We start from the raw sequence: 26682 nt of genomic DNA on the forward strand, positions 1-26682 counted from the left end.
CCATGTTTTTGTGTCCATGTGACTAATGGAAACAGCACTTTTTGAAATTGGTTTCGTCCAGCTAAACAGGCTGCAATGTAACAAGTCGGGGCGTATTTGAACCCTCAATTTATTAGGTCCACTTAATTACTTTTTTTGTCACTAACAGGCTCAGATTGTTAGTATTAGTGTCTGACATCAAGAAAGAAACAATCCCTACAGAGACAGACCTTCTTGTTAAAAAGTAAGGTCCTTTTTGTTTAACCACAAACGGCCCCCAAATCACTCTTGCTAAACCCACCAGACTCCATTTAAATAAAAACTAATTTTTTATTATAAAACTAATTTTTAGTTTTATAACTTTTTTATAAAGCCAGCATATTTTCACATATAACTGGGAGAATTAAATGTTTATTTCAACCAAACCAAAACTGATGATTGCTTATTTAGAGTTCTATCAACTCTAAATAAAGTGCATTTTATGGGGACTAAATTATTGTTTATTTAAAAAAAAACAATCTTTCTGTTTTACAAAAAGGTCTATCTCTGTAGGGAACCTTCTCATAATGTTGTCAGACACTTCGGATAACAATTTCAGCCTGTTAATTGCAAAAACAAGCACTTTTGGTGGACATGAGTTGAGGGTGCATATTGCCCCAAGTGATTACATTGCAGGCTGTTTTGCAGCTACACTCCATTTACGTTCAATTTTTAATATTGTTGCTCCCATTTGTCACTTAGGCACACAAACTTGGGAAAATAATAAGGTTCAGGTTGTAAAATACCAAACTTACCCTTTAACATAATTATTTGTTTAAGTGACATCCAGACAAAAAAACGCACTGAACAACAGAAATGTTAACCTAAGCTAACTGTGATAACTTTTTCACCATTAGGCTGCTACTTAGTCAAATAAAACAGTGGTGACATTGTGAAATGTAAAATCTAGGCACCTGTGTCATTATTGCTGCTAACACTACCTCTTATTTAAAAAAGATACGTAATATTTATATATATTGCTTTTTCAATTAATTTTTAATGGCTAGTGTGGGTTTGTTAGGCTTCATCTTTTCATTTGAAATCTGTCAGTGACTGAACGCTTGTGTGATCTAGCCACTAAAAATAAAAACAGTGAGATGGATAGAAACTCTGATTTTTTTCATTTTTATTTTACTTAAACAAAGACGTGTGCACACTGACCTAATGCACACATTGACGAGGAACTTTGATTTCAGATTTCTGCAAACCACGTACACAAAAACAAATTTTGTCACACATACAGTATTTACAAGAACAACAAGCCTCAAGAAATATAAAAAAAGATTGTATAATGTATGTAAATTCATAAACAGCTCATCCAAATACATAATGCTGCAACAAAAGACACATTAGTTTGCAAATGTGTTGGCAATGGCTACTACCTCTAACATCTATTTATACAGTTCAAATGAAACTGCACAGTCAAAATCATGCATGAATGTCTAAATTGATATGATAATAATTACAGGGTGTTTAGTTGCTGTCCTCGAAGCTGCCACTGCTGCTGTAGGAAGAGTGAAATCTCATGGTGCTCATGGGATCAGACACGTACCCTGAAAAAGACAAATCAGTGACTAATGTGACATTCTGTCCATTTATGATCAGTTTGATTTTTGATTTATTAATTTGACAATAACAACATTACTGTCATTCACACTTAAAGAACAAATTCTATATCATCATTATTGAAAATAAATTGCATTAAAAAACTCAGACATCATCCTGCTGTCAGAAAGCTCATTAGAGCTTCAAATGTGTATTCACCCGCCGCTGAAAATAGGTCCCACCAAATGCAGCTTTTACTCCTGTCTCGCTCCCTTGTTTTTTTTTTTTTTAGGCAATTATATGTTTTTTTTTCCAAAACATGACAAAAGTGATCTAAGGACACTTCATATAGAGAAGGTCTATACTACAAACTTTTAATTTACAGAGACCCAACTATTCCAACAAATTCCCACCAAGAGCCAGCATTTGTAAAAGCACAGTTGAAGGTGATACTTAATTTGCTCGCTCGACTTTTAAAAAACAATTACTGTCTCTGTACAGGAACAATGTGCACGGATTTTGAAAACAAACCGTTTCGATCAATCGGAGAAAACTGCATGTTCCTCCTGAGTTCCTCCAGTGAAAGGCCTCCAGATGCCCGACGCCGTTCACTGAAAAATAAAAGCTAAAATCAACACATCAGTCAACTGCAGAGCAACACTAGTCCAGAATTATATACAGCTTTGTTTACATGGAGAAAGACAGATGAGATGGAGCCAGATAGAAGCAGGAGAAATTCAATATGTGATGTCCGACCTATTACTGAGCTGCTCTCACTTTCTCTGCAGGAGTTCAGTATACAAAATTGATGACAGGTTTGATGGGTCGACCGCAGAACACAACCTGGACAGTGTTCATGCTGCTTAACATTTGATAGATGAACATTTTGTATTTACGACATGTGAAAGTTCACGTGGTTGAATTTGAGACGTGTTGTCTAACTTCTGATGGAGCACCAGGGAAATACTGACAAGTCATTGCCACACCACAATAATCCCACCTCCTGTATCTAAGTTCATAGTGACTGTTACCAGGCTCCGACACACACACACACACACACACACACACACACAGAGCTCAGAGGCTGAAAGCCGGGCGTCTAATAGAGGCCTTCCTCCTCGCTCAGAATGCCATGCATGTTTTATTGCATTTGCTTTCCTTTGTTTCCTGTTTGGTATCCGAGCAACTCCCGTCCTCACTGTTGCAGTAAGTATCTTAACTGGTCTGCTTGTTACTGGCACAGCAATTGTTCATCCGTCTCAACAAAGCCTGTCCAAATTAGAGCAAGCCTGGACACGATGTGTTCAGTTAGCAGAGTTTTAAGCACAAAACATTTAATTGAGCTTCCCCCGGTGAAAAAAACAATTTCAGATTTCTTAGTTAAAGCTTTTTAACCCTTTGAAACCGGGTCTGACATCATTTATCTTCTGCTGCTTTCAGATGCCTTTTGCAAGTATTTAAAACATACAATCCTGAGCAATTTAGTGCGATTTCTTTCAAAAAAAATTGGGGAAACAAAAAGGCAATGCGAGAAATGTTCTACAAATTGTAAGAAAGTTGTAGATTTAGGAAATTATTTTTGAAAAGCCATGAAAAATATATATTTATAATTACCCTTTTTTTTCTTTTTTTTAATTATTATAATTTTAAGCACTTTTTCTGTGTCATTTCCATTTTTTTCTCAATTTCAGGTAAGTTCATTGTATTTTTATTTTTTTAAACTAATTTCTGGGTCATTTCTTCCTTCGTTGCTCACTGCCTTCTTCCCATGTTTTTGAAAGAAATCAAGCCAATTTGCTCAGGTTTCAGAGAGTTGGATTACTTTCAGAGCCTATTTTGTGGCTCATACACATGTTAATTAGATAATGAAACATATAAATCATTTAAAGACATTTAAGAAGCAAAGGCATTTTTTTTTTTCATTTTTCAAATCAAATTAAAAGCGATATAACTGGGTCATTGGGTCACTGTGAATGTGGCCATTGTGCAATAAATTATTCTCGTCCTCTCCACCTTCACCTGTCTGTCGAGGTGCTTGAGTTCTCTCACCTCTGAGTCCAGAAGGCGTAGGCTCGAGTGTTGAGAGCGTACTCCAGCTCGAAACGGGAGCGCAGGGCGGCCACGTGGCTCCGGCCGGGGCCTCCGCGCCCGAGCAGACAGTCAGAGGAGGAGGAGGGCGACAGGGAGCCGCTGCTGTTACTGGAGGCTGGAGACATCAGCTGCCACACAAATGTGACAACAATATGTGTCATGCACTGCAGTGTTAAACAGGATGACATTTATGTTGGATTTTATGTACCTCAACATTACACAAGCATTCCTCCAGGTTTGAAACCACTTCAGAAAACTCGGGCCTGTCCTGAAATTTGAAAAAAAATTCACTTTAATTCATTTCTGCTTTGGTGCTGAACAATCAAACGCATCACGTTCTCCCAAAACAGACAGACACTGGTGTATTCTCTCAAACACTGTCCTGTATATGTGGTGCTCATTTTAGTCCACCCACACATGAAGCAAAGGTGAACTCTGCTTCAAAGGCAGCCCTCACATCTCCTGCCACACTGCAAAACAACAAACACTGCCACCCCGGAGCTGTTCAATTATACATCACATCCTCACATACAGGCCAAGGCCTGTCTGCACATGCTGCTTTAATACAGGAGACCAAGGAAACACAAAAATATTAAGACAAGAGAGAACAGATAAAAACATGTGAACGAATTTTAAAGGTTAACTATACAGGATTTAAAAAACAACAAAAAACGATCACTTATACAATCACACCTAAGTGTGTAGCGATGTAATTGTTAAGACTCAGTCCTCTGCCTGGATTTTCTTATGTTTCTCATATTTCGCTGTGTTTAGGGCATTTATGGTCACAGTGGGCAGCTGAGGTCTGGCTTTATAAAATGGAAGAATTTCAGTGCCGGACTCTATTATATAACAGCAAATAGACAATGTTCATTCCAAAATGAGACTACATCTAAGGTTGGTGTTCACTTTTTCAGGTGATACTGTATAATTTCAAATAAAAGCCTAGTCCCAATTAAATGCCAAGTCCCTTATACTAGCCCGGTGTGGCGACACATTTTGACAAATAAAGGCTCGTCTCATTTAGAGGCCTGGTCTTTTTGCCATGCAGTTCATTTTTATAGCAGTTCTTTGGATGGATAAAACCAAGTTGTTGGCTCCCTGCTGTAATTAACATTAGTTAGCTGCTTAGATCACATAAATATGTATTGATATTTAAACTTTTGTCAATATGGACATGCTACACACATTGTTAGCTTGGTGAGATTCTCCGCAATTCAGTCATTCAGTTAATTTTACCGACACTGTGAACACTAAATAAGAAAAGAAGATGGTATTACTAGTAGAGTAAACAAGGGAGATTCAAAAAAAGAAATTAGTAGATGTACTACTAACTTTTTTTAAACTAAGGAAAAATGTCCAGTGAACTATATTCATAATTATATATTTAAAAGTATTTTACAGAATTATTTGAATTTTAAAACTATTTTTTTGTTACTTTTTCTCGTGTTAATATTATAATTCTTGTACTTTTCACATACTTCTTGCTAACTTCTGGGTCATTTCTTGTTTTATTGCTCATTACCTTCTCTCCATTTTTATTTTAAAGCCAGTGTACATCGCTGCTGAGCAACACTAAATAAAAGCCTGTCCCATATATACGCTTGTCCCAAATATAAGCTTGTTATTCAAGCAAATAATACCATGGGTTGTTAAGTTTTACAGTAGTTTATCTTTAATGTTCTTTAATTCTTTCTGTTCCTTTTTAAATTTTTTATTTTGGTTAATACTTTTTTCATGCTGTTTTGTGCAAATATAATTTGTCAGTAATTAAGTATTTACTGTTCCATAGAAAAAATAGTTCACTGCAGTTTAATGGTTTGGAAAGTTATTATGATCCTATAAAGAACATTTTGCAATTTCAGATTATAGTGGTGTCAGAGGGAAAAAAATGCTGTGTTATAAAATCTTTTCTTAGGCTTTAACACATGTTTTGATTAAAATCCAGTAAACACAGAACAGTGTGGCCCACTTTTAAACAACACAGGGGATCTACTGCACAACTGAGACTAATCACACTCTTGTGATCATTAAAAGTGTCTTGACGAAGTCGTTATGGGACATAGCAACCACAGAGGGAGCAAGCAACTGGTTGACAACCTTTAGGAGATGTACCACTCAGGGAGAAATGTACCTACATGCTCGGCCGTGTTATAATGTGTCTTAATGAGGCAGAGAAAAAAAAACATGCAGGCTAATAAAGAACATCTCAGCACTCAGGGGGGATCGTCAGATCATGTGTGCTCCTGAATATGAACAGCGGTGCAATAATGTGTCGTTTGGGGAGATTTGGTCCCATTTATTACTGCTGCACATGTTTGCAGGAACAGCCGACTCAGCAAAAGTTGTCTCTCTGAGCCTCAGTATGTCTACAAGGCTAATGACATGGCAGGGTGTTATCATTTTACAGTCTGAAAGTACAGAGCCATCATTGGGTTTATGTTAGACAGAACAGCACATAGTAGAAACATCACTTTTCTTGTGCTGTTTTCAGAGACCTCTCACAAGTATTTAAACCTTTGAACACAAAGAAAATTGGTTTGATGTCTTTCAAAAACAGGAAAAAGGCAGCTTGGTACAAAATGTTCCACAAATTGTAAGCTATTTGTAGAATTAGAAAATCAAATTGATAAAAGCTTAGGAAGAAATTTCAAGGGCAAAACAAAAGAAGCCAGGGAAATATTATATTTATTTAGCATAATTACATATTTTAAATGATGTTGCAGAATTATTATATTTTAAGCACTTTTTCAAGTCCTGTTTATCCTCTTTTTTAAAACAGATTTTCAGATAATTTTCTTATACATTCTACTAATTTCTCGCTAATTTTGGGGTTATTTTTCCTTTTGTTCTTCACTGCCTCCATCCTATAGTAAAGAAGAAATCAAGCCAATTTGATAAAGAAAATAAATTTGAAATTTTTTTTTAAAAATTGAAAAACTCAACAGCAATTTCTTTTTCCAGAAATCATGACCCAGTTACCCAAGATAATTGAACTTGTTTTGCGCAGTTTCATGTAGGAACTATTTTCACTTTACTGAACTCCACTTACTGTATCACTGCGCAGAAGGAAGCGTGCATCTACTCATGGATGAGAGGCTGTAACCTTGGTTAATATAACCATAAACAAATAAATGGTTCGACAAAAATACATATAATGTAAGCAGAGATATAACAATAGCTTCCTGTTAATGGGTATTAACAATACTGTATAACGGTAGTTTTGTAGATTTTTACTATTTTATTTTGTGTACTGTTCCTTTAACAGATGCGGCAGGTAACAGCCAATCACTGCAGGCGTAGCACCACGTGCTGGTGAGGAAGCGTAAACTTTGAATAGCATATGAGCGAGAGCAACTTTAGGAGGGATGTACATTTTGGAGGATTTTGTTTTCACCCCCTATGTACATTTGCTGAATTCTGGTTTTTGTTTCAGTTTTGAACGATGATATGGTGAGTTGAAAACTGTCTTCCTTGTATCAGTAAGCATGCTGTTTCCTTGTTTTTCACGTTGAATTTAAAGCTACAATTGCCCGTAGCTACGCGAAGACCGCGAGGCTACATTTTATTTCGTGTATTTTGTGGCATCCCTCTTCTCAAAGTCAATGTTTTTTAATGCAATTTTTAATTGGAATCCTTAAATTTGTGGTTCACGTTAGCTAAGGAGACTTTAACGTTTTGTTCTGCGACATAAAATACGTTAGTAAATTCCCTACTCTCAAACTTTGAGGAGTTGCTAACAAGTGGCTAAATGAGACTACAGAACGTCATCACGCCGAACTGCATAAAGCCTCGTAACTGTGGCAACGCGACTGGTAGTGTAGTTCGTTTTAGCCTAGCATTAGCATTTTACTTCTGGTGATTACATTTAGGCTTAAAACATCCTGAAAGTGGTGGTCATTGGTGAATATTATCTTGCTGAACAAAACCTGTAAATGTCAGAAACATTTGTTTACTACAGAGCTTATTTTCTGCAATGATCCGAAATCCAGTGAAAAACTCCCATAGGCTTTGAAACAGGGCGACGTTAGCCTCACTTTGGCCTACAGAAAAACGTCATCCCTGTGGAGAAACTACATGCAACAGGCATGGTCAAGTTTAGCCTGGATAGTAAAGTGAGGGAAACACAGCTGCAATTTTTGGGTGCAGTTCATTTTAAATGTTATGTTTTAACTTGTATTTTGTTGCTAATCCTTCTCAAATTCTTCATTTTGTTAAGAAATATGTAAGACTGAAACATTTGTGTGTGTGTGTTGCCCTGTTAACCTGGGAAAACAAGATGGTGAGCCACCTGTAGAAGAAATCCTAGTGGACAGGTGTCAGCTTCAGCAAGACCAACCTGCACCTGGAAGATAAGGACACTGATTCACACGCCTGGATTGTGGTAGGACTGAACTTTAAGTATTTTTGCTACAGCTCGTGGAGCTCGTTTGGTCTTGTTAAGGACTTAACAACACTGAGTTGTGAATATTGACTTTATCGATTTGTGAAATTTTAGTTTTTGATTATTGATCCTGAGTGAAAGTGATTTTTTTAAACATTTGTTTTGTGCAGAATTGGTAATACAAAAGGGTTGCGTTACTGTGAATTCAAACTTGGGTAGTGGTTGAGTAAACCAAGGGGGAAATAAACTTTTAAAACAGGCCTAACTAGAAAAAAAGTGATCCTAGAACTGAGTGAATTCAGAGAGAGCCAAGAAACAAAACAACAACTTAAAACACCCAAAGCTGAAAATATTTCTTCACTTCAAATAGGTTTAAATCAAACCAAAGTGAGGATAAAACAGGAAAATATTAAAATTTTGGATGTTTTTGTCAGGAATTTGAGTCTACAATTACTTGTGTTTACATGTAAAATGCGTGATATTGTACCCATTAATGTGTATTTCTACTAGGGATGTGCCATATCATATCGTCCAAGATAATACTGGTATGATTTTCAATATGATAAGAAAAGTTCATATCGTGATAATATTACGACTTGACGAAACCATGACGAAAGCAAAGTTGCTACCAGCCAGGAGCAGCTGCAGTAGTGTGGATCCAGTGGCCGGGGCATGCTGAATGTTTTATGATCAGCCCCGGACTTTTCAGACTTTTTTAGCGACTTACCACTCAAAGTAAACTGTCAGAGGCTCCGAGCAGCACAGCATCTCTCTCTTCCTCTTTCTTTCTTTCATGCGCATGCAGGAATCGGTTTCGTCAGATAATTTTGTCATAAGCCTGTCCAAATGTAAACCCACACGCTTGTGGCACGACAACAAAACTATATATGTATGTTTGATAGTTATCGCAACATGACAGTCTGTCAAAATAAATGCAGGTGTGTTTGTATGTGTGTGTGTGCGGGGGTCTGATTGGTCTGCGCCAAGTGACACACTACTGCAAGAGGAGTGGAGGAGAAATAGTAGTGTGAACAGATCCAGGTGGAGAAAAAAACTAGAATGTTTTTTTGTATTTGGCAACTGTTTAGATGTGTAATTTTTGTTCGATTTTATTTAGTTGTAATATTTACATTGTATACAGAACCAGAATCTCACTATCAGATACTGTTGTTTACAAACTAAAGAACTGAGAGATAATTTATGTTCAGTTTTTACTAAATATTTGAAGGCAAACTACATTTATGTTGACATATACAACTATTAAACTTACTTTTTGCAATTATGTGTTGAAATTATTCATGAAATGCTCTCAGCATTTCTGTCATATCGTCAGGAGTATTATCGCAAAAATACCCTGAAATATCGCTTGATTTTTTTTTACAGTCATATCGCCCACCCCTTATTTCTACTACTAATTTCCTAACAAGTATATCAAATATATCTCTTTTTCTTGGTCTGTTGTATTGGATTGATAGCTATAAACTGGCCCCCTGAACCAAATCTGGTCCCAGCTATGAAATGTAAACATTAATGGTGCCCTCCTCGGCTGAGCTGTAACGTTAGCTGGCTCAGTGGTGAGATAGGAGTAGATCCACGCTTCCTTCTGCACATCGTTGTGGTTGGCCGCTGTAGTTTGGTAGGAAGAAAATAGTTCCTCCATGAAACTGCTCACAACAAGGTGTGTGGATTATCTCGAGTAACCAGGTCATAATTTCTGGAAAGAGACACTGCTGTTGAGTTTTTCAAATGTATTTTTTGGTGCTTTGAGCACCACAAGCAGAGTGCCAGTTAGTTTCATTATATTGGAGAGAAGGCAGACATTTCTACAGCTGATATCTCCAACACTCTGCAACTCACACAAAAACAATACATTTTGATAAATAACAGAGCAGATAAAAGGAAAAAATATGTATTTTGATTTTGGGATGTACTGTCCCTTTATCTAGATTGTGCACCATGAAATAAAAGTGTTAATTATTGAGAACACAGAGCTTGAACGAACTTCAAAAAGGTGATTTACCTCTGGGCAGGCGTTCCAGCCTCTCATCAGAAGAGCAGAGATGGGTTTGGGGATGGAGTAGCCGACAGGTGGCCGGATGTGATGGTAGGCCATGTCTGCTGCTGCAGCAGCTGTGGACAGACGTACATCTTAAATTTAGTTTTGAAATGGTTTTGTCTGACAGCCTTTTTTGTTCTGTGATTGTTGTCTGTTGTATTGTTCTTGTATTAGTTTGTATGTGCTTTCAATCAGCGGTAATGGTAATTGATCAGGAGGGTGTACTCCTATATGTTCCTATATACTGGAATATATATCCTATATATTCCAATGGCTGTTTGGTTGATGCATCGGTATACTTTGAACAACCAGAAAACAACAACATTGATTGCCAGAGATTTTTGCAGATGGTTGATTTATGATGTATCTTAATGACTTTGTTTGTTCCCTGAGTTTTCCTTGCAACTGCAAACAGGGGGTTGACAGCTGTGGTTCAGAGTGATGTTGAGTGGATTCCCTAAAAGGCTGATGCAATTTAAGCATCAGATATCATTTTTTAGTATTTTCACCTTTGCTGTTGCTGCTGTGACGTGTTAAAATTAGGGCTGTCCCTCGACAATCAGAGACTCGAGTCGTCAGTCAGAGACCTTCAACTGAGATTGCTTCAAGTTGAGAAGTCGTTTTTTTCAGAGCAATGGACTTCTAGAAACATTTTTCTGCCCAGATTTTGCTGCAGAGTGAGTGCTCTTGACTTTCATACTACTCTTTACAGATGCAGACATGCAGGCAGCGGCATGGAGGGAGAAAAGAAAAGTGGTGAATTTGCAGCTTACAGCAAATTCATAGGATACAGTCTTTGACTTTTGAACTTTTGATTATATATTTTCATAATATCAAGTGTCGGCAAAAAATGTTGTGCATTTGCGATGCGTTGTTAGCGCCGTCAGCTTGTTAACTATATGACTTGAATGCTGCCGGCCCACTGAATGTTCTGCGGAGCCCGTTCAAACTTTCAAATTTTGTACGGAAAACTAAACGAATTAGTATTACAAAACTGGATCCGATATGACTGGCATAATTCTGAGTTGGGTACAGCCCTAGTTAAAATGTCTGCTGTGAAAAAAGGTGTATTGTGGGATCTCTCCCTCAGTTTTAACTCTAGTATGCACAAACACTGTCAACTTTTAAACCAGGACTAATGTGTATATACAGTTTATATAATATATAGTACCAGGTTTCAAATGAGCAAAGGGAATTTCTCCAGTAAGCAGCTCCCACAGACAGAGGGCGTAGCTGAACATGTCTGCCTTCACAGAGTAGCGAGTGCACTGGGTGAACACCTCGGGAGCCATCCAACGCAGGTTCTGCACAAACACACACACACAGACACACACTTTATATATGCACATACACACATAAATGCACATACACACATGGTAAAGACGGTGAGGCGCTGGATTTATGTGAATCTGTACTGCCTTGAAGATTTTTTATTTTTATTTTTTTGAATGAGTTTGATAAACATTGTGGTATTTCAGTACATAAGGCGATCACACACAAACTAGCGTGTGCGCGCGCGCACACACACACAAACACATTGAGGCCCAATTACTGACATAAACACTGTGTCCCAGCAAGGGCAAGTAGTTCCTCACAACAGGCAGTTCCCTGGAGACGTAACACACTTAACTCCAAACTGCAGGCCAAGCACTCTGGGTAGTGATGAGTCAGCACATTCAGACAAAATCTGCATGAAGGCAGTTTTTTTTTTTTTTTTTTTTTTTAGCTGGTGGGTAATTGATGGCAGGTGCCAGCAGAAGCTGTGGCTTGAATTCCCGGCAAAATAACAGCATAATACAAAAGTGTCTTATTCTTCATAGATGCTGCAGATGGTGTCAGAGTAAGAGCGGAGGCAAAAATACTCTTTCCAAAAAGTTTTGTATGTCATCAAGTAAATGAAAAAAAAAGAGAAATGGCACTGACCCCTGGCTGCTTGGTCATGTTATCCTCTTCCACAGTCTGTAGAAATCTAGATTCTGCAGATAGAGAGACAGACATGCAGTGAAACAATTAATGTGCATCCACTGGTAGCTGCGTCGTTTAGCTGAACTTTAATCTAGACTCACTCACAATGAGCCGAGCCAGTGAAAAGCAGCTTTGGTTACGAGAAATTAATGTGAAACCAACAGAAACATGGCTACCAGACCAAACAAAAAATCCCTTGAGTGTGGGAAAAGGTGATAGAAGAGATATTAGCTTACAAAACTTTGCCAAAATGAGCTATCATTAGGCATGAGCTACTGAGACTGTGGCAACAAAACTCTTAAGTGGATTTAAGAGGGCAAGGGTGAGTTTAATTATGAGCCATGCGTTTGGTTGTGTGTACATGTGTGTATCTGTCTGTCTGTAATTCATCTCACAAAATACTAGACCAATCAGCCTCCTATTTTGTGTGCACATTTTGTATTCACAAAGATGTGATGCGGTTCAGAATTGTTGAAAAACCTGCTTTATTGACTGCTAGTAGGAAATCAGGCAAGAACAACAACCCTGACTGTCTGTTACAGGCAATTTTTTTAGCCTTCGTCGTGCGTCAAAAATGGACATCCATAAAAGAGTTTGGTTTAATTTTGAACCGGACCATCTGTAGATTAATTCCGTACCTGATGTGTTATGATCTACTTAAGTAGCACGATACGAGATGAGAAAATTCAATTTTTTTATTGAATGTGCTGCTGTCTTGACTGTAAGGGAGCCAGGAGGGACAGCTCTGCCTTCAGCAGCTGTCTGCGGTCCAGCTTTGTACCAGTTTTGTTCCGTCAGCTACACAACATGATACCACACTGGGAGCGTGGAGCGTTTTACCTGCCCCATTTTGTAGATTTGAAGATTTTGTTGATTTGGTAATTTTCCTTGATATTTGTGCATCTACCATAAGCAAGTAAGCAGGCTTTGTAGTTACATGGATTTTTTTATTGGTCTGTTTTTATTGCGTTTAATTTTATTTCATACTTTGTTGTGCTTAAACTTCAAAAAAGTTAATACTGTAAAATACATTCATCCTCATAATTACACTGCTATCTGTGTTTTACATACGGCGCATGTTTGCAGGCGAAATTGACATGTTCTGTACAATACGCTCCAGCTCCACCTAAAATATGAAGCGTTTATTTTCACTTTTATTAGCTTCTGGAAAACTTCTGAAACCAGTACGTGCTTGAATATAAGTCCAGAGTGGCTGTGATCAGCTCGTGCAGACGTGTGGTGAAGATCTGCAACTACTGAGTGCACTTTTATAGTCCTTATTAAAATCAACAAATCCTCTCTCTTACAAATGTAAAGCTATCTCTGCTTAAAAAAAACGAAAAAAAAAAAGCTTAGTGCAGCTCTATTTTCCTTGTCTCTTACCCCCAAAATCAGCAACCACCGCGTGTCCGTCCTCATACAGCAGAATGTTGTGGCTGAAAGGATCACATGCTTTATCAGTAACGACAACAGTTATTTCAGACTGCCAATACCATCACACCGCATATTATCTCAGCGTGGCGCCCACCTGTTGAGGTCCCTGTGGATGATCGGCTGGGTGAGGTTGTGCAGGTACTCCATGCCCTTGGCAACGTCGATGGCGATGATGAGCTTGGACTGCAGGTCGATGAGCCTGTCCATGGACACATCATTAAAGCAGCAGCCACTTAGCGGCGGATCAATGCTCCCCTGCCAATCACACACAGCACTTTACACGGATCAATAGGACGGTCTATAAAGACAGCACCTGGCCACACAGTTAGCGGAACACTTCATCTGGATCGATGATGATCGCAACCGAGAGGAGAGATCGGAGAGGGGACGCTTCCACGGAGGATAATGAGACCTGAAACAGTTGGCTGTGCTGTGCAAACATGTCCTTGTAAGACACTGAGGAACTCCTTAAGGTAATTTAAGCTTTTTTTAGATCTGAACATCAAGATTAGTCACTCGTATGAGGAATCAAATGGACCTGATGTTAACGCACCTGACCGCAAGGGACTTTTTAAGCTTCCTTTAGTGAGTTTACAACACGTTCTCATCCCAAATTGTCGCGTTGTGCTGCTCTGTCAGTGACCTTCAGCGTCTTATGACCTATGACGTTTTATGTATCCTTCTGTGCAGCAGTTTTCACAGCATGATGCCATTATCATGATGTCAACAAATGTGCATGGCAGGATGAAGCAGCATCATGGCTGGTAAAGTTTAGGCAAAAGAAGCACATGGTGAGGTGTAGAAAAAAAAAAACAACCCACACACACACATCTACATCCACAGAGGAAATGAACACCGGACTACCTCACTAAAGTCAGTTGTTTGTGGGACGCATCCACCTCCTCAGCCGCCTGCTCTGTAAGCATACTTGTGCTTCTTAAATGACGTCGTTACTGGCAGCGTTATTACTTGAGTCCTTTGGTGTTTCATGCGCACGTGACTGGCTCCGTCCTGCCACATTAACAAGTGACGCTGCCCGTACACATTGCACGTGGACATGGCCAGTGCCATCCACCAGCATGTATTAAAAACGCCACCAGTTCTGTCCGAGCACATTCTCATCTGACGCCTTCCAGCCACGTTCAGGTTGGACGACGAGCTGGAAACAGATATTTTAAATCTATGCTGATTAATTAAATTAAAATCAACATTGTTGATTTCATTGATTTAATTTCACGTCCATTAAAAACTGGATTAATCGACCAGTCATTTCAGCGCTAACTCATTACAAGACTGTTGTGCTGGAAGGCGTGACAGTGTGTGTGATGCCACAAAGTGTAAAGTGGATGTCCTAATGTTTCCTAGCTTGTGTCCAGTATACCACAAGCTCTAGTGTGTAACACGCACTTCCTCACCTCTTCTGCTCGTGCAGCAGCGAGAACAGAGAGCCTCCAGAAACATACTGGGTTACGATGGCAAACTGGCTGGGGTCATCCAGACACGCCCCCATAAACTGGATGATACAGGGGTGGTTGAGGCGACACAGGATGGAGACCTCTCTGCAGAACATGTCCACATCCGACTTAGAGCAGTACGTGTTGGCTCGATAGCTGCAAATAACAGAGCGAATAAGTTTACCCCTCACCAATGTGTGGCTGCAAAACGTCATCTTTAGAGGAACTTCAAGAGGAAAATTACCGTTTTATGGCTACAATTTTGTTCCTGCATTTGCCTTTGTAGACTCTTCCAAATGAGCCTGAGTGTGAAACAGATTTGATGCTCAGTAATAATATCTGATTATCTGAAACACATTGATTGAAAGGAAAACAGAAAACATATATAGCAGTGTTACCTGATCCAATGATTTCATTGAACTCCAGCTCAGACAGCTGAAGATGGAAATGAGATGGGAGGCTTGCTCGGAGCAGGAGAACTTCTGCCTTCTCTGAAAACAGATCACAACGTCTTGCAATAGATTATCTGATCACTGCAGAACTGTACAGGAGTTAAATTGATCTTTACCCCACAAAGAAAAATGCTCTTTTTAATTTAGTGCTCTCTATCCAGGTTAATTTGCATTACCTGGTGTATTAACTGGTGTTTTATTTAAGAAACTGAGATCAAATAATACTCAGATTACAGTAAAGGTATAAAAATGTTGAGAAAATATGAATAAAATACAAGTATCCTGAATAAAAATATGTTTAAAGCAGTAAAAAAATTGATCAACTATCAAAATCTTGGCTGATTTTTTTTTATCAAATTGCTCCACACATGATTCTCCTTTTATGCCTAAAAGACAGCTGCTTGTAAATTCCAGTGAGTGATAGTGCCCTCTTTAGGCCAAATGGCATGAATGGCATTTTTCATGTTTAACCCTTGACTTTCAGAGCACTGGTTCAAAACCTGGGGGTCCTGAACCCCACTAAGGTTTGCCAAAGCTTCACAGGGGCCTTCTTGATTTGAAGGAGTGCAAGAAAATTGAATATAGTGTGTCAGGGATAGGAAATCACTGAAATTGCTAAAAAAAAAAAAAAAAAAAAAAAACCCATATCTGATGTTATATAATCAGGCAATAATCTGTTCAAAATTTGTCCAAATCACTTGTTTTAAACAAACTTCCTGCAGTTATTGCATCGACTATTTGAATTAATTATACAATTTTAAATATGAAATATCCATAAAATATATCACAAAGTCAGTTTTCTCAATGATAGAAAAGGGGTCCCTGAAGGAAAAAGGGTGGAGACCACTGGTTTAGAGGATTTAAATGTGGGTTTCATCTCATTCAGATCACCAAATAAGATAAGATAAGATAAGATATGAAGTATGAATATCACACAGAGAAAGACAGAGCTGTAGTTTCAGTGTAAATCAGCCAGGTGTTTTCACCAGCAGCTAAGCCCCCTCCCTCCTGTGACAACAGACGGTGTGTGTGCTGTCATGTCAGCTGACAGTGATGTGAAATGTGCTGTGCTTCACTTCACCTCACTACCTTTAGTCATGCTTTTGATCTTTCCCAGAGGAGACGGGACAGAAACGTAGGACCCATCTGGAAGAGAGACGACATGAGACATGACAGAGTGGTGGGAGGACTTGCGTGAATTTTTTGTTGTCCACATAATGTTTTTTTCAGAGGGCTGACTCACCCCCTCCCGGCTGGGAGTACTCATTGCAGGGGGAGTCATCTGGACGTTTGTAGTGTTTCAGTAAGGTGACAATGGCGTCATGACCTGATGTTATAAGAACAAAAACAAACCACAAGCTCAGTATGTTGGTAGTCATTTGATTTCTTCTGGCAGCTCATTGTCGTACAGACAGACCTTTCTCGTAAGCCCACATCAGGCAGGTCTGCTCGTCCTTCTCCCCACTGGACCTGCTCGGGTCACAGGCAACCAGGTTCATGTCGGCCCCGCTGTCCAGCAAGAACTGCACCAGGCGGATGTGGCCGTGAAAACAGGCGCACTGTGTAGAGCTAAATATGGACATTAATTACATGATTGTGATTAAAAACACAGCTTGTCCTGCACTTCATCTAACTAATTGCACATGATTATAGAGGAGTTTTAAAGGGGCAGTGTGTAGGATTTAGGGTGATGTATTGGAAGGCATTGAATATAATATAATAAGTAAGTTTTCTTAGAATGAACTGCTTATATCACAATAAAATTACCTTAAAATAATCAGGAGCCCCCCAAACACAAGAAAATGACCTTTAAAATGTGTTGAAAATGAAAAATTATGTAAGTATTTATATTATATATTTTATTATATTTTTATTCCAATTAGAAATACAGTTTTCTGGACTTTTTAAATCAAATTTTTGGGATAATTTTCTAATAATCCTACCCTCTTTTTAAAAACTGATTTTTTGGTATTTTTTAGTCACCTTTTACATATTTCTTGCAATTTGTGGGACATGTCTTGCCAAGTTGGTCATTGCCTTTTTCCCCCATGTTTTTCAAAGAAAACAAACCAATCTGCTCAGGTTTCAAAGGGTCTGAAGGCAGCACAAGAAAATGGATGTAAATCCAGGTTTCACAGAGTTAAAGGAGCGTCACCTGTGTGTCCGTCTCTGCCCTGATTGTTGATGCTCATCGCATTCTGGCTCAGCAAGAACTTGACCATCTCCAGGTCTTTTTCCATAGGTGCATGCACTGAGACACAAGACGTACTCATTACCACCTCAGAGCAACGTGTATCACAGGTTAAAGTTGATACTCATACATCAATACAGTCTGTGTCTTTGTACAGTATGTGTCAGCATGTTTTTTCTAGACTATAATATAATAATAATGATAATAATACATTTTATTTATAAATCACTTTTCAACAAACTCAGACACTTTACAGAAATATGTACAGCATGTGAGACAAGACCTGTGAAGTGCCGTCTCGCTGAAAATGTTCTCCTTTGACAAACTGTCGGTGCCAGAAAGTTGTATGATCACCTTCGCCACCTCAAATTTTCCATTATAGCAGGCCCTGATGAGACACAGCATTTAATACAGCACTTCATATGTCTACCAAAAAAACCCCAAAGAAGGATACTGACACTGTAAACCATTTACAAGTGCAATGGTGTGTCCCCGTAGATGTTGACAGAGTGAGGTTGCACGTCAAAGTTGCCCTGCAGAAGAAAAACGCACAATCTCATGGTGACCGAAGCGAGCGCAGAAGTGGAGAGGAACGTGATCTTCATTGTCCTGAGCGTTTACTGGAAAAAAGGGAAGAAAAGTTTCACAATCATTCTCAGGAAACTTTGAAAGGGACAGTTCACCCCAAAATAAAAAATACACATTTTCCCTTTTGTATTTAGTGTTATTTATCAATCTAGATTGTTTGCTGTGAGTTGCTTGGAGAGTTGCTTGCTCGGTCATAGGGAAGTCTGCATTCTCTGCAAAATGATGGAACTAGATGGTACTCTGCTTGTGGTGCTCAAAGTGCAAAAAAAACCCAAAACATTGAAAAAAACAGTAATGTCCTTTGTTGTATCACTGTGCAGAAGAAAAAACAAGTCACAAGATAATTAAGCATGAAAACCCCAAAAAAACAAACAAGAAAATGACCATTAAAAAAATTTGAAAATGAAAAATTGCAGAAGTATTCATTTTATATATTTTTTTTTCACATTTTGTCTGTAACATAGTTTAAATATCCAGTTATTATAATTATTAATACAGGTTTCTGGACACTTTTCCCTATTTTTGGATCATTTTCTAATATTAGTCCCCTCTTTTTTAAGACTATTTTTTATGTAATTTTCTCATCACCTTTAATGAATTTCTTGCAATTTATGGGACATTTTTTGCCAAGTTGGTCACTGCTAGCTCAACTAGCACCACTGAGCTAGCTAACGTTACAACTTAGCCGAGGAAGACGCCAATAATGTTTACATCTCGCACTGTCAGGATCATGAGCCTCTCATCTGTAAGTAGATGCACGCTTCCTTCTGTGCAGTGATATGGTTCAGGGTGTTGTTTGGTACAAAGAAAATAGTTCCTACATAAACTGCTCACAAGGTCTGTGGATTTTCTTGAGTAAACAGGTCATAATTTCTGGAAAGAGACATTGCTGTTGAGTTCTCCAAATATACTTTTTAGTGCTTTAAGCCGAGTACCATCTACTCCCATTACATAAGCAACTCACACTAGGTTCATAAAAAGCACTACAGGTAAGTATTTTTGATTTGGGGTGAACTGTCCCTTTAACAAGATGTAAAGAAGCACTCTTGAAGGTCTCACCATTAGCTTTGCTCCCTTCCCCCATCAGCAGTTTGATGGTGGAGAGGAAACCCTTGGCTGCAGCCAGGTGCAGCGGCCGGTCACCCACCTCACCACTCGCATTCACATCTGCCCCAAACTTTAGCAGCAGCTTTGCAACCTGAAAAGGAGAAAGAGATGAGAGAAAACATTAAAATAGATTAAGAGGAGAAAAGTGTGTCATTTCTCTCAGTTACAATGTGGTTAATATGAAGCACTTTACCTGCTCGTAGTTGTTATAGGAAGCGATATGCAGAGGGGTGAAAAACACGGCGTCTTGAACATTCACATTAGCTCCATGCTGCAGGAGAATATCTGCTGCCTGGTGGTGATAAATGGCTCATGATCAATGTATGAACACAATAAATAGCCCATAGCTGTTTGTAAAAAAATGTTCCTCTCAGTAATTAAAGACCAAAAAAGCCCAGCTCTCACCTCATGGTGCCCAGCTAATGTGGCCACATGCAGAGCAGTGAGAGCGCCGTAGCCCACCTGCTGCACATCCGAACCTCCGTGGAGGAGTGCAGTCAACAGCTCAGCATTATCCTGCAGAGGATTCACAAGCCAGTATAGAAAGCTGCAACACTAAAATGATGCAGTCATAAAAGGCAATGAATTCAGTGATCTAAAAATAAGGCCTTAATTGGTACTAAATTGACTTAAGTGAATCTCTCAAAATTAAAAAAAAAAGCTCAGACATGAGAAGTAGGATTTTACGGGTCATTTTTTTCTGACATTGCACTGTAAAATCTCAGAATAATTGCAAACGTCTATTTTGTTATTGAGGAATTGAATAAACTCAATTTCTTAAACTTGTCGTGATGGGAATCCAAGCAGTGGAATCTCACATGCAGATTGAGAAACACGTAATTGCCCAGAAAACTGTCCAGAAAGACCAGATATTTCCCACTTCTGTTTGTAAACCAAATAGATACTTTAATGATAACATAACATGTTCTTGTCTTCCATGTGTACCACTCAAAAAGGGTTATTTTTTCAACATTTGACATAGATAATCTGACTTTTTCACTGGACAAAATAGTCATGTTTTATGTTACAGTGGGCAAAATAAAATTTTCATTTTTGGTTATTAAAAAACTGGTCTTGTATAAGTGCATTAATAAAGTCTTAAATCTATCGTGCCTTTAGCTTCAGGAACCGTGTGTACACATAAATGCATCAATAATAATAATAATATTTCATCATTCTGAAATAGGCCGTATTGTACAGTTTCTACTTTTATTTTTGAACTGTTTGTACTAATGTAAGATTTTGAATGTAGGACTTAAACTCGTAGCAGAGTATTTCTGCATTGTTGTATTGCTACTTATACTTATACTTTAAGATCTGAGTACTTCCCCACACTGGTACTTGCACTCCACCATGTGGTGGGAAAGCTCTCCACCACATAAGAAAGACAAATACATAAATTACAGCTAGAAACATAATATGAAAATAAATAAATACCGTATTTATCTTTAATTGTCACCTTGTAAGCAGCCAGGTGGAGTGCAGTGAATCCATTCCTGGACAGTCTGGAGGGGCGCAGGCCTTTGACCATTAAGGTGCGGATATGATCTTTGTTACCTGGTCACAAATACACGCGATGATAAAATATTGTAAATGGCACCAACGTTCACATGTGCATGTGCTCATGTACAGTTTATTTTAACTCTGTTTGTTTGTGACCAGCACTAGTGAGGTCATATTCAGACAATAATAATGTCAGTCGGTTCATAGTAATCCTTCCCTCTGCTGCCACAATTTGTTGAGGAGTTATTAATAGCCTCCAGTAGTCATGCATACCTCCACACACGCAGCAGAGATGCAGCAGCGACAGCCCCTTCTCCGTTCGGTAGCTCAAGTTCACCTTCTGAAAAGCTTCATCAGAGCTGAGCCACAGAAAATCAACATCACCTGCTTGTGAGACATGACACCCGACTGACACAGAAAGTAAGCAGTCTGACGAGAATACAGACTTAAAAAGCACTACTTGATAAATTCAATGTAGGTTATTCTGTGAATAATTTAAGTTTTAAAAAACAAAACGTTTTTGTCACCTGAAAGCGAGTTTGAGGTCCGAGATCTCACTTTCTTTGAGCTGGAAGTCGTCCTCCAGCTTCTCTATGATCACAGAGTACGACTCGCCCACCTTCTTCTTCCACTCATCTTCACAGCCGCGTCATCATAAACAGAATGATTTAATGATCTAATTTCCATGGCCGTGTGCGAGAATATGCATATTTCACCTCCTGAATAAACTTGTAGAGTCCAAACAACTGCATTTGAGCTTTGTTATGTATATTTGTTGATCATCAATAGTTGTATTAATAGGCTTGTATGACTTGATAAAGAGTGATGGCCGCCAACAGTAAACAACCACCCCTCCAGCCTTTCTTTCTACAATTTACACCTCATTATCAGCCCTGCGGAAACATCAGAAATTGATAGTATTCCCACACAATCATTAACACAGTGAGCAGTTACCTGTGCACGTCTGAGACGGTCTTGATTTGTAGTTTCCCATTGATAAGGTCTCTCCTCTCTTGTTAATACGTGCTGTGTAGCTTAGTGAAGCAGTAACACAATCTCACACTCACAATTGCACAGGTCCAGATAAAGGGGGATCATAGCTGTGGGCTAAAAATAAACACCTTTGAGTGGAATGCCTCACAACTTCGACAACTGATCTCCCTCCAAATGCAAGCAGGCTGGTTTCTCTCTGTGTATGTGTATGTGTGCGCGCGCGTGCATGTACAGTATAAATCCCCATATACATTATTCATTTTTGTAGTTTCTGTCATGTCTATCCTTTTTGGCTTATAGGCATAAATCTGAGGTGAGGGTGGGGAGTGCAGGGAGCATGTCCCCCTCAATATTAAGAACATGGGCAACTCGATAAAACCATGAAAGTAGCAGGGGACTTTTATTTTGACACACTGATAAAACATGACTCAGACACTACCATGTCGGTAAAGTAGGTGTTGGCACTTCAAAATGTCTGCTGTGAAAAATGCTTACTAAGAAATATAAGTTGAAGGTGCTCTTTGTTTCACAGTTTTATAGACTAATGCACACGTCTATATCGAGCAGCGCTGTAAAATGTTTGTAAAAGACACCAGTGAGTTATGTTTTCAATGAGAAAAAATACAAAACTTACTATAAAAAAAAATGTATGAATTTATTAAACTTTATTCCACAATAACTCAGATGACACAATTCAAATCAGATCTTCAAATAACTGGCAAAAGCTGAAAATAATCATACAGTATATCAACGATTTATAGCACAATCAGTGTTATCTCGTACTTAAACTGACACATAATGTCAACTAGAAATACCGCCTTGTGAGTGTATGCCTCTGCAAACCAGTCAAGTTGCTGTTAGTTTACATTCATGTCTGTCCTACCATGAAGCAACATATACTTAAACATTAATTCAGCATCCGACTAAACGTCTCACCTTCTTTTCCTGAGTCATGGTACTGAAAAATGGCTAGAAAGTTTTTTTATAGAACATTATGATGTCACAGTGAAGTTGACCTTTAACCTCCTGGATATAAAATTTCATCACTTCATCATTTTACTCTATTCGACAATTTTGTGAAGTCGTAATTAGAATATACCTTACTGAATTGTGGCTCAAAACATGTTTGCATGAGGTAACAGTGACTTTTGACCACCAAAATCTAATCAGTTCACCATAGAATCCAAGTTGACGTTTGTGCCAGAATTGAAGAAACTCTCTCAGGGTGTTTTCTGAGATATTGCATTATGAGAATGGTATGGACGGATGGACAACCCAAAAACATAATGCTTTCGGCTATGTCTATCAACGGCACAGAGGCATATATAAAAACTTCAACTTTTTGGTTTCTTCTGTCTGATTTCTTCATGTAGTCCCTTCCTGAATTTCAACATCCCCTCCAGGTTCTTGCACTGTAAGGCCTCCTGCATTGACATCAGCTTTATATCTTTGGGTAAGGTGAACGTAGAGCCACTCAGTGCAGCCTGCAGCATCTCCAGAGACTGAGACGATGAGCTTTGTTGATCGGAGCAAACAGGAAACAAACAAGCGTTCCACAAACTACAGCTGGATGCATCACCGGAGAACCTCAGGACTTCATTTTTCATCCCCCAGCGGGACAGACACTCCGCCAGGCTCAAACCAAACAGCTTCAGCTCTTCCATGTGCGCAGGGGCGTCCACGCTGCGCTTCAAGCTGTCATTAATCCCAAAGACGACAGTTACAAACCTGGTTTGGTGCTTGTGATTAACACACAGTGAATGCATGAAGACGCCTCCAGGCACTGAGAGGCCTGCACTGACCCAGCAGCTGCTGACAATGGAGCCCGCACCTACAGACGCGCCTGCTCCCAGTCTGGAGTACTCCACCACTGAGCCTGCTCCCACTGAGCAACTGGGATGGATGACGCTGAACATAACACAGCATCCTGATGAGGAATTTTCATTCATGTGGACGCTGAAGGCAGAAGACAGGAGACCCAGCTCACTCCTCAGCGCCACGTCCTCTGTGAGGTGATGAAGGTACTCCGATGTGGTTCCAATGTGATAAAATTTTGAGTTGTTCAGGAGAATAACGTTCAAGGGAGTTCCTTTTAGGTGATGGAAGATCTTTTGGCGGATTTCCACCAGACTGCTCTCCTCTTTGGTGACATTCGCAGTGTTGCTGGTGTAATCAATTGTGGCTTTAGGGCCCAGTGCTTGGAGAAAGTCCCCGTATGCGTCGACCTCGCAGTCCAAAGGCCCCAATTTCTTCAGCAGATTAAGAAGAGACTTTGCGGTTTCATAGTCGACATAATAGGTGCTGTCTGTGTAGACGAACTCAGCGTCGGAAAGAGAAAAACAACCACTCCGCCTTTTACAAACAGCTCCACCTTCTCTCATCTTGATGATGCTCGGTTTGTGCAGAAAGCGCAGGCAGGAAATGTTCTCCATTTCAGGGCAAGTCGACTTTTCATTTGAATCCAAAACAAACACTCCGTGAGTCGTCCCAATAGACAGCGGGGACGGGTGGGCTAATGCTGTAAAGCCAGGTTTGTCAAATGTGACGCTCTCATCCGCTGCAGTGCTGTAGAGCTCGATGTCGTCTGCACAGGTCACCAGGACACCCGGCTTCATTCGGGATGGGAAGTCGACGTACAAGGCCAGTTTGAGCTCCAGCATCTGATAGATAGGGTCACCCAGCGGCACAGCGGTGAAGATCTTCCCCAGGGCGCTGGCACTGGGCAGACGCTGACTAAACCCTCCTGGAAGAGAAATGTTGAAGTAGAAAACATCAAAACAGTAAATATTAGCTAACATGTTTGTAGTCAACTCCTTTACTGCGTGACAACTTGGCAAAGTGTTTATTTGTGGTTTATAAAACAAGAAATACAGAAACAATTCAGAGATGATATTTACAGTAATCATTGCATGTGTGATGCAGAATGAAAACAATCCACAGAATAGTTGTATTCCTTTAGTTTTTAATGTTTTTAATTTTTTTTACTGTGAAAATAAATAAACACATATTAGACTGAAGATATGAGCACTGCATTAAGCTAACTAAAGTTTGAAAAAAAAAACATGTGCATCATATGTTAAACACACGATAGTGTAAGTAAGAATAAAATGGGATCCTGAAAATATTGCACTTTTTGCACTTGGTTTTAATTTGGTTTTGAACAGTGAACAATCGGGTTCTGGAAAATTGTAATTGACTTTATTTTCTTTCTTTTTTTACTATTTTCTGATATTTTGTAGATGAAACAATTAATCGATCAATCAATAAAGTATTTGGAAAATTAATCTATACAGAAAAATTTGCAGCCCTACCAGCGTGCACTGGAGGGTTGCAAATATTCAGGGCTCCTGCAGATCCTTAAAAAGTCTTAAAAGTAATTTAATTCATTAATATTAATCAAAAATATGACCTTAATTGGTATTAAACTGACTTGAATTAACCCTCCAGAAGTCTTAAAAATGCTCAGACATGGGAAGTGGGATTTTATTCATCTTTTTTATGAAGTTGCATTGTAAAATCTCAAAATAATTGGCACTTTTTTTGTTAAATTATTTAATAAATTACTTTTCCTAAACATGCAGATGGAGGAACACAAATTCATCCAGAAACAGACCAGAAATACCAGATATTTCCCACTTCTGTTGGTAAACTAAATGCATACTTTTATAATAAGATAAAATGTTCACTATCTCCCATGTGTCCCACCCTAAAAACAGTTTTTTGAACTGATCATCTAACTCTTTCACTAGACAAAAAAGTCATTTTTTATTACAATAAACATTTGGGCAAAATAAAATTGTCCTTGTTCAGTTTTGGTTATTAAAAAAAATTGGTCTTAACCTTAAATTGCATTAAGAATGTATTAAACTAACTTCCCTTAAGCTGCAGGAACCCTGAACTAGTTGTACATTAGTAAAAATGTAAAAAAGGAACAAAATCCCATTGAAATGATCTCAAACCTGCATGGATGAGGATGACTCTCAGGCTGCTCAGATTCTTCCCAAAGATCTCATCCAGCTGCTGCAGAGCGCACAGAGTGGAGCCCCCATTCCCTTAAAAACACAAAGTCTTAATCCTGATAACGTCGTGCTTTGTTGATCCCCTTCAGCAGCAAACATAAGGACTGAGAAATGAAACGAGTGCATCCTGCCTGACTGACTCACCTATTTTAACTCCGGGTGGATCTGAGATGACCTTGTAGTGAACTCCGAGGGGCAGCTCCTTTCTCTCAACTTTCTCTCTGATCTGCAGCTCGTACGCTTCTTGCTGACTCACATCCGCAGCGGTCACAACCAGCACGTCCCAAAACTCACCGGGCTGCACCTCTCGAGCTGCAGGCGAGGAAAAAAAGCAGCTGGTTGTGACCCTTTACTTTAAAAACAGGCGTGACTAATACAAAAGACAAAAGACAAAACTCACCTCGCAGAGAGTCAAATTTCCTGAGTTTTTCTCTCGTTGCAGTTTGCAACTTTACGACACATTCCTGACTCATGTTGTCCCTTACGATGTTGATTAAATATATTCACTATAGTAGTTACAGTGTCGCAAACCTCTCTCTATCGGACCGTCTGACGCTTCCGGGTGTCGTCACGTGGTTAGTTGTGTTTACAATGTAGGCGGGGAGTGAATGGAGCACGTGGGGAGGGCTGAACTGCAGGGAAATTATTATCAATAATCAGTTAATATCTTTGCAGTTTTATTAAAATGAATGGAAATTAAATCATATCAATCCCTACAAAGACAGCACCACATTCTTTAAAAGGATGAGAGCTTTCGTTTAAAGTAATACATAAACATCATTAGTAGTTATTTTAGTAATTTTGTTGAATGGGAGTTATAACAATACACATTGTTAAGAAATGTAAAGTGGACTTTCTTCACCTTGTAATAGTAAGTTTAAC

The 26682-nt window shown here is 39.0% G+C and overlaps 1 protein-coding gene across 1 annotated transcript; it reads right to left on the bottom strand.

Annotated features, from left to right (window-relative positions):
- Positions 1–1189: 1189 nt before the first annotated feature.
- On the bottom strand, positions 1190–26326 carry tnni3k (TNNI3 interacting kinase). Its single transcript, XM_042481966.1, is given in 29 exon segments — positions 1190–1571; positions 2095–2174; positions 3613–3782; positions 3863–3922; positions 10059–10168; positions 11266–11398; positions 12018–12070; positions 13443–13495; positions 13588–13692; positions 14909–15103; positions 15192–15249; positions 15346–15438; positions 16489–16545; positions 16643–16726; positions 16817–16958; positions 17550–17633; positions 17635–17650; positions 17874–17978; positions 18065–18135; positions 18137–18210; positions 19238–19376; positions 19479–19577; positions 19691–19801; positions 20745–20842; positions 21062–21147; positions 21316–21424; positions 25741–25833; positions 25945–26112; positions 26201–26326. Coding segments are annotated over 29 exon segments (2799 nt in total). The 5' UTR covers positions 26274–26326; the 3' UTR covers positions 1190–1491.
- Positions 26327–26682: the final 356 nt, after the last annotated feature.

The sequence above is a fragment of the Plectropomus leopardus genome, chromosome 3 (genome assembly GCF_008729295.1).
Source record: "Plectropomus leopardus isolate mb chromosome 3, YSFRI_Pleo_2.0, whole genome shotgun sequence".
In the NCBI taxonomy this organism is placed as follows: Eukaryota; Metazoa; Chordata; class Actinopteri; order Perciformes; family Serranidae; genus Plectropomus; species Plectropomus leopardus.